Raw genomic sequence first — 9,165 nt, 5'->3', positions numbered from 1 at the left:
TTTTATTACAGAAAAAAAAAAATACTGATAGAAAAACGCAGATCTCATTCAAGAATGTCACTGAAAAGCTTCCTCTTCTTGGACTCGCCGGTCTGGATTTCCTGCCAGTGAGCTCTTCTCTGGACGAAGTGGGAGAGCGCGAATTTGGCCCACACGTGGCGGGCGAACTGATCGGACCTCAGCTGGCTTTCACTGGGAACTGCGAAACGGGAATGAAAGTCACCGACAAGACGGCGCAAGAGGGGACGTTGTACTGGAGAGGGAGCGTTCACGGCAGTATTACCGAGTTCCTGGGCGATGTTTTGCTTCTGACTGACCGATGCGTTGCTCCATACAGCTTCGAGTACTCGGCTGCCCAACCGGGAGCACGCCATCTGGACGTACTGACCCTGGGAGGAGGAAACGCGGCATTTAATAACAAAGTTACTTTCAAAATTACTCTGCAAATAAACAGTGTATTTGGCTGTGTTGTAAACTTGACACATGTACCTCCAGCCTCTTCAGGATTTTGCCCCTGCCTTTGTCACTGGACATGGTGATGAGGGCCTGAAGGACGTGGCTGCCTGCGGGGTCGGAGGCCAGCGTGAGCAGGTCGGCGGGGCTCAGAGTGCGGAGGCTGCTGAGGAGCAGCGAGCGCTCCTTGAACCTCGCCAAGGCCTGGACCAGGCGGGAGCCGTGGTAACAGATGGAGGTCAGTGGGACCTGGATGGAAAACCTGATTAGAAGGGCTTCAGTGATCACAGAGCTGTGACCTGACATCAATTCATTAAAGCAGAAAGGCCTTTCAGGTAGCGGCCCGCTCTGCTGACTCAGCAGGAAAGTCCAGGCTACAGAGAAAATTCAGCCCGACATCATCTGATCAGTCTTTCCTGGTTTACCTCCGTGTCGATGTTGCCCTCTGCTGTCTCAGAGTGGAAATACACTTCATAGGTGAGCAGGGACATGAAGAGGGGGAGGCAGTTGACATGTCGAGAGCCTGGCTCAGCGCAGTGGAAAGCCTGCGAGACCACAGCAACACGTCAAAAACCGCTTCACTCATCGAGGAGGCCGGTGGCGTTTTGACTCTATAAGCCTCAAGACGCTTACATGAAGGAGGCACTGCACCATCTCGCTCTGCTTCTCCCCGCTTTCCGCGCAGCTCTCGGCCAGCTGAATGATCACGCCCATGTGACCCGCGGCCAGGATGGCCTCCAAGCCCTGGACCAGCTCGTCGAACAGCTTGAGGAACTGCGGACCGAGAAAAACGACAAAGGAGCCGTGAGCTCCAGAGAAAAAAAAAAAAACACTTCCTCCTTTCGGCTCAACCGACTGCTGAAACCTACCAGCTTGTGTTTGGCCGCGGCCGCCGTGAGTCTCTGTACGGGAAAGTTGGCGATGGGATGGAGAGCAAGGTCGACCAGCTGACCCTTGAGGTGTTTCTTGTAGATGTTGCAGAGAAGTGACTTGTGGGAAAGCTGTACTATGGTCTCTATGAGGTGGCTGGAGGCTTGGTCCTTCAGAAAGACCAGAAGTGGACTGGTGTGGGGGGGGGGAGCAGAAACAACACATGATTTCAAGTAATGGGCAACAAAATACAATCCAGTGGGGCGCGCATAATCGACAGACAGAACGCCACAGACCTGACTCCAGAAGCCGAGCCGCGGCCCGTCAGGTACTCCACGATGCGTTTGAGGAGCTGTTTGCAGAGTTTGGGTCGTTTCCTGTGACACACAGTCAGCATGGTCTGAAACACCGCGCTGGAAACGGCGTCCGTCACACTTACTGGAGAGAAAACACAGGCCCAGAAAGTCAGAAATTCCTGCAGAATTTTATGTGACAAACAAATCAAAAGCAGCAGGCGGCATACCTAAAGGTGCTGCACACGTCAAACCAAATACCTCAGTCTGAAATGAAAGCAGTCTGCGTCTGCACAACAGCTTCCGAGGTGCTTTTTGAGAAGTTTTGATATAGGTCGAGCGCTTTATTGTTGCATGCTGGGATCAGACTATCCCCCGGCGGTTCAGGGTTAGGTGGAGTGATTGTGGAGTACAGCTGGCCTGATGCACTTCATCACTCAGCCACTCGGTCAAACAGCCCTCACCGGCTGAAGGAGGACAGATGCTGGAAGGTGCATGAATTATCAATTCTGAATAGGACTCACTTAGAGATGTATGCTAAATTGAAATTTAATAGCTCCCACTGTGCCAAGTATTCTCCACTTCCTTGTAAGATTAATGGGGTCGCTACATTCTACAGCCTACAGTGTAAAGCCGAGCGGGCATGTGTGTTTTAATAAAATGGACGGAGCGTGGACAAAACAGGATTTCTTTCTGTACCTGTGCCAGAGAGCTCGGCTAAAAGCCACTTAGGTTTCTGTGCTGCGTGTGCATTTTTCCTCCCGAGGTTATTTATCGAGCGTTTTGTTTTGTTTTGATAATGAAACTGCGAGGCGGGCTTCATCAGATAAATTCCAAACACAATCTCCACGGCGTTCCATTTTAAAACGCTGCCCTTGAGCACTTCCCTTTTGACACTCCCGACTCCCCGCAGGAGGTAAATGAGGCCGAAATAGCTTTAAAAAATTAGGACTGAAGTGTTTTTGTGGAAGCAGACTCCCTCCATGCTGTTCATTTCTCTACACGCCCACACAGGTCCGTCAGAAATAATCAAAAAACATCACTTATTTAAAAACTCATACCAATGAATGCTGCAGTACAATTAAAAAAAAACATAGTCCTCTCAGTTTAACTCTTCATCGGTTCAGTCTGTTCACTTACTCACTCAAGACATGATGAATATTGTTGTGCTTGAGAAGGGTTTTTAAAACTTGTGCATATCATGACAAACTGGGACAATTATGGTTAAAGATTCTCATTTACTGACATCAACACTGATGTGTTTTGCTCTTCTGTGTTGAAAGTTCAGTTTTAATTGTGCTGTCAAACACTTTGACACCACATTCAGCCACATTAAGGACATATTTAACAATCACCGCGTAGTATCCTGTACCACTTTTATAAACTATGGCAGAAATCCAGTGGGTTACCGTTTAGATAAGTATTTCACCAGAGTTTATAACAAATAAATTGGATACTACCTGCAGAAATACTCTTTTAATTTATAAAATCTTGGCTGAAAAATGTACCTTTAAATATTAAAATATTCCACTTTCAAGCTTTTCAGAGACTGCCAAAAAAAGAAGAAGGGTCAGCCACATCTGAGGCCAATACTTAATAAGCAAAGTGTGCAACTTTTCTTTGCAGAACCAGCAGCTTTATTTTCGATAAAACTCTCAAAGAAAGCTAATCTACACTCAGGGATAGAGGGAGGGTGAACTGCTGAAGTTTGATAAAACACGACTCACGGTTTACGTTTTCCATCAAGGTCTCGGTGAGGTTCTTCATCTCGTACCAGAACGAGGTGGGAATCTCAAAGTCTGTGAGCTGAGGAGCGACGCGCCGATCTTTCACTCCTGCGAGAAAAAAACAGGAGCAGCAAAGGAAGATGACACAAATACAAGCTTAAAGTGAATAAGCCTGCAGGTTCACAGATCCTCGCACGGCACCGACAAAACCAGGAGATCAGAGGATTTACTCTGTCCTGACGTCTTGTAGAAACACTGAAGGGAAAAAAAACCAACCGAATGGGAGAAAAGCGGAAATCACTTCCTTTCTGGAGTAAACGGCCTCTCAGGTAGCTGCCACTGTTGGATAATTGTCAGCCAGTCTGAAGGCAACTGAGGTGCTTTTAAACTTTTTTTTTTTAATCTATCTATCTTGAAACTTCAATTCCTTTGTAGTTTTAACTCTACTGGTTTGAAAAAATAGAAATATTACACGACTATCATTTCAATTCCGGGCAACCAACACAATCATAATAAACAAACAGAAATCCATGAAAATAACTCGCTCTTTCTACACTGAAGGTTTCTGAATGTATTCCAGGGACAATCGTTTTACTTTTCATGGTGAAAGAAGAAAAAAAAAATGCTTTGTATTGTAAGAATTGTGATGTACCTCAAACTGTTCTCTGTTGTTATCCAGAGAATTCTTATTTCAGAGTTAGTTTTTTTTTTTTTTTGCTTGTTTACCTGGACGAGCTTCGGAGCGAGGCGGTCCGATGCAGCCTGCCAGGACATGCAGGAGCGTGCGAACCACGTGTGAGCCGTGAACGTGCCTGATGAACTCGGCGCTGTTGTCCCTCACCACCTGCCCTAAAGACAACACCTGGGCTTCCAACACGCTGCAGCTCTCCTCGTCTTCTTCTTCTGCAGCGGCAGATGAATCTTCCTGTGATGAATCTGTGGAGGACAGCCGTTCTACGCTCAGTAAGCTTCTTTATGTCTCATTTTTCAGATTGCTTGTGCACTCACCTGTCCACCTGGACATCTGTCTGACGGCGCTCTCCACCACGTGACCCCCGCACCGGTCGCAGGACACCGCTTTGAACTCCGAGCCCGATTCCCCCCCGAGCTCGGCCAGCACCTCGCCCACCTGCTGGAGGCTGGACAGAGGGAGCAGCCGCTGCAGGGTGATGCTTCCCGTCCGGTCCATCGCCACCAGGGTGGCTTGGCCTTTCACCTCAGAGAGGACGTTCTCCACGAACATTCCTGTAGGGAGCGTCGGGAGAGAGTTTCAGCAGAGATGACGGCGGATGACGCAACGGAGCCCCAACGACAGACAGGTGGAGGCGGCAGAACGGGCTCATTACGTTTCAGGTAACGTGATGCAACACGCCTGCAATGCAATGAAAACAAATGAGTGCCTGGAAACAAAACGAGAGGAGGGTCCTGCAGTCGTAGCAAAGCGTGGATGCAACACAGAGAATGATCTGAGACAAAACTGTTCACTGTTTCCACCGACAGCAGCTGACTGAACATAATATGAAATGTATCAAAGGGGACACTTTTTAAAAATGTTTCTAAATTATGACAATAATGGCATCCACTTTCAAAAAGGCTCACTTTCCAAAATATTCTAATATTTTCGAGTGTTTCATTTTTTCTTTTTTTTTCACGAAATTAAGGTAAAATTATAAATATTACCATTTATTTGATTTTGTTTGACTGCTGACTTGAGATCAAATGATTTCACTTACAAGCAAGGCCCAGCCAAAAATATACAAATTACATTAGTTTATATGTGGAAAAAATTTTAAGATTTTAAAAAATTCCTTTTGTGTTTTCATCTGAAATGCACTTTTATAAAGACGTGAGAAAGCAAGAGATCTCTGAGCTGCTGACCGGTCTTGTGTGGATCTCACCGATTCACATAAATACCATAAAGACAGAAGTACTGACTTGGAAATGTACACAGACATTTCATGGTGTCATGTAACTTTTACATTCTGGATTCAACATTACCAGCAAATGAGGCAAATGGCATAAAACTAAAATGATCTGCAGCACAACAAGATTCTGTTGAAAGTTTTAGATTCCTTGGATTTACATGATAAGCAAATAAGTGTTGGATTTTCAAAAAGGACCCATTTTCATTGACTGTATCTTCTAAACAAATTTATAGAGAAAATATTTACGAAAACCTACAATACTACATTTCATTCATTCATTTTTTTTTTTTTAATATAAAATGACTGGCTTTTTGATTATGACACAAACTAGCGGAATTTTCTGTTGTGATGTTAACCCCCACAGTTCTGATTTTGATATATCGATAATATCTTAGTAGCACAGAGCTGTACAGTGATGAGCTCTCGCTCTCGTTTATAGAAACAATGCAGCCAGTGTAAACCCAGACTGGTTCTGATGATGAATCAACACTCACCTCTCTCCTCGTCGTCTTCAAAGCCCTCGCTGAGGCGCTCTCCAACTCGGCGGAAATATCCCACACTGAGGGCGTCCAGCCGCTTCCTTCCACCGTCTCCCTGACTGTTTTGTCCTTCTTCACCTCCCTTCCTTTTCTTCTCTCCTTCTCCATCTTCATCAGGGTGCCTCCTCTTCTTTCCTCCCACTTTCTTCGGTCTCCTCTCCTCCGTTTTGGCGAGCATCACAAAGATTACAGTTTACCTGTTGAATAATTTTAGAGAAGTTTGATCTTCGTGCTGAAAGTAGAAAAAGAGGCAAAGACACTGTGAAGTGAGATTTAACTTATTCTTCAAGACAGTAAAAATTCCTCCAAACTTCCTGCTTAAATTTTACACATTACAACAGTAGAATTTAATTTGATTAATGAAACAACTACTTTAACAGACTGTTATTATCTATATCTGTTATTTTCAGTTTTGTGGAAAAAAAATGTCTCCTGACCACAATACTGCCACAGTTAAGAGATGAATATGGACATTAATATTGGAGGAAATAAAGCTTCAGTGTCTACAGTGCATGGGATGGAGCCAGATCTAGATTCTCATTTTTTTTTTTTAATTATACAAAATGTACGAAAAAATGGTTGATTCTGATAAGAGAAAAATAAAGCTGTGACTGCTCTTCGTGGATAGTAATATTTAAAAGTGTATTTTATATTCTCATTGTGGTAGATCTTGTACTTTCAACACAGGGTTAACAATAATTCAACAAATAAATGAATGTCAGCCCTTTAAGGAAGACACACAACAATAACAAAATCGACCAGGTAACCAACAGACCAACCTCAGATGAACACGATATTGACTTTTAGCCTAATCAGAGTAAAGACTTGTAATTTTCCTTCTGTTTGTACCTGCGTAATAACTCTAACACAAGTGGTTAAATTGAGATAAATAGTTATTCGTCAGATGAGATAAATGGGAGATTAATTTAGTCTAGGCTGAGAACTGATTCAAGTTTTGTCCAAAGTGAAGTTCTTCGAGGTTCACTCTGAGGCCGATTCTCCATTAAAAAGTGACAAATGTGGAGCACACACGTAGAAACGTAAAGCACGCGAACTGGCTCGCAACCTACAAGCGACTACGTCTTCCTCGGTCCTAAAATAATTCTCGAAACCACACAATAAAGCTTGAAATCATTGCATAAAACACGAGTGTTACTCACATGTGAGATACAGTCCGACTCGGCTGTGCGTCGCGTGGCGATGACGTCAGAATGGGCGTCTCCTGAGAAGCTAAGCCTCGTGTGATTTATCGACTAAACAAATTAAAGTAATTTCAGTCCTAAACTACTTAATATTTTTAAAATTACGAAGAAAGCCTGAATTAAATGCGCCTCTGAGAGATGTTATACCTGCAGTTCAGTGCCGGTGTCAGAGTTGAACCAGCAGAGGGCAGCATGGTTTCTTTTCTGTTAGTCTTTCATGAGTGCTGACTGAGCACTGAGGTAAAGAGCCTGAGGCCAACAGATTAAATACCAATATTCTGCAAATTCTGGAGAGTGGATCCATAACATATGTTTGGGTGGGACACTTGTATGCTTTGACAGGAAAGTGGGACTCTGACCTCCCTGTAACCCTCTGATTTCTGCCTATATGCCTGAGGTCTGGATCATGACTCATGCACCCATAGGAAAATCTTGAACTCCTCACCAGTGATTTCACACTTGATCATAGTTTATGACGTAAGATAATTTACACCACAGCCACCCACCACACAGAGGGACCTTAGTAATGGTTGCATATCAAATTCAGTGTGGAACTCATTCATCACCTCGTTGGCAATAAGCCTTAAAAACCACAGCAATAACAACAACAACAAAAAAAAAACTTTACAATTCTTCAAAAGGCAAGTCAAACTTTGTGATTAACCATATAGGTACTGGTTATTCACATGTCTGTGGATAGACTCATTCATCCTGATCATTTTGACAATTATGACCTCTTCTCTGAATATGTCTTGATCAATTGGTAAATGCTGGGAAGTTTTGTTTTGTTTTTTTTTGTTTTGTTTTTTTTTGTTTTGTTTTGTTTTGTTTTGTTTTGTTTTGTTTTGTTTTGTTTTGTCACAAGCAAAGTCCAGTACACGTTTTTATATTATAAAGGCACCACTTTTTTCAATCTGGAATCGTGTAAAGGCTTGCCAAAATCTAAATCTGATAAGACTTTAAGAAGTTTCGCAGGCTCCACAAAAGAAAAAAAAGAGTAGATATTTAATTAAAGTTTAACTTAAGACTCTTCCCTCGACAAAGGTGTGTTCTTGTTTGGTTAATTACAGTAGGTGCATGTAGAGCTGTGAATCAGCTCCGACCAGCTTTTGTGTCTGAATTAACTCATTGTATGTGACTTTCCTCTTTATACTGTCACAGCCTGAGATTACATTGCAGAGGTACTTCTTCAATGTAATAATGATAAGGGTGCCTTTGAAAACTAAGACAAACCCCTGGTTACAAAGAGTGGAATGAATCATGTATGAAGTCATTTAAGATGTTGTAATTTTTTATCAGCGTGAGTGAAAAATGGATGGCATGTAATACTTTCCACAAGTGGCATGTCAAAGCAGAACTTCTTTTAAATGGAAACTGTGTGACAGGGTCACAGTGATTTATCAAAGCTGCAACAAATGCAAAGAGGAACGATGAGATTAAGAGGAACAATCAAGATTTTTTTTTCATCTTGAAAATTTTTAGCTCGTATCTTGTTGAATTGTGAGAGCTCCTCAGATAACCCACACACACACACAGAGAACATGCAAACTCCACACAGAATGACCTTCAAACCCCACTTGGGGATAAACTGGGAACGTTTGAGTTGAAAGGCAACAAACAGCAATATTTCTAGAGAAGAAATTATTTACTGAGTGGACAATCATCTGTTTTTCCAGGTGACAGGGGTTCTGGGCCTGGTCCCCTCCCTGATGTCCACTTATGTCCACGGTGTATTTTGTTCTATACACACTCTGGTCTGAGATCATTGAAAAACTCCCCCAAAAAACCTGAAAAACGGAGATGAAATAAAGTTAGATGACAAGAATGTTGGATTGAAATATGAAGTCTGGTTGTCCTTAAACTGATGGAGTTATCCTTCCCTTTTTTTAGTGAAAAAAGTTTTTCCTGCAAAATACACGGAGGGAAGAGTAAGTCTTATCTGGCCAAGGTTTTTCTTTTAAATAGTGACAACAGCAGATTGAAAGCAGGGACGCGAAGCAACAGACAAATCATTTGTTCACCAGCTGAGCTTCTGTTGGCTTTGTCTGTTTGTGTTCATCTCCAGAGCAACTGCAGCGGTGCATGAATCAGCTCCCGCACAGCACACTGTGAATGAAACACTGCAGAGGATAAATGTCTGGGAGTCGCACAAGTGT

General features: G+C 43.1%; 1 protein-coding gene across 2 annotated transcripts; it reads right to left on the bottom strand.

Annotated features, from left to right (window-relative positions):
* Positions 1 to 7,054, bottom strand: nop9 (NOP9 nucleolar protein). Of its 2 annotated transcripts, none has more exons than XM_030115030.1 (12): positions 6,968 to 7,054; positions 5,763 to 6,004; positions 4,352 to 4,588; positions 4,070 to 4,279; positions 3,344 to 3,451; positions 1,620 to 1,761; positions 1,323 to 1,515; positions 1,087 to 1,227; positions 879 to 998; positions 490 to 702; positions 284 to 389; positions 1 to 199 (listed from the first exon to the last, which is right to left on the bottom strand). In XM_030115030.1, the coding sequence occupies exons 2-12, from the start codon at positions 5,983 to 5,985 to the stop codon at positions 45 to 47; spliced, it is 1,848 nt and encodes a 615-aa protein (XP_029970890.1). In that variant the 5' UTR covers positions 5,986 to 6,004; positions 6,968 to 7,054; the 3' UTR covers positions 1 to 44. The 2 variants fall into 2 exon arrangements, with proteins under 2 accessions (XP_029970890.1, XP_029970889.1); XM_030115029.1 differs by having other exon boundaries at positions 5,763 to 6,039; positions 6,968 to 6,993.
* Between the last annotated feature and the right edge of the window lie 2,111 nt (positions 7,055 to 9,165).

Source organism: Salarias fasciatus, chromosome 18 (genome assembly GCF_902148845.1).
Source record: "Salarias fasciatus chromosome 18, fSalaFa1.1, whole genome shotgun sequence".
Taxonomy (NCBI): Eukaryota; Metazoa; Chordata; class Actinopteri; order Blenniiformes; family Blenniidae; genus Salarias; species Salarias fasciatus.
The sequence above is the reverse complement of the archived record's forward strand: the minus strand, read 5'-3'. Positions and strand labels throughout refer to the sequence as shown.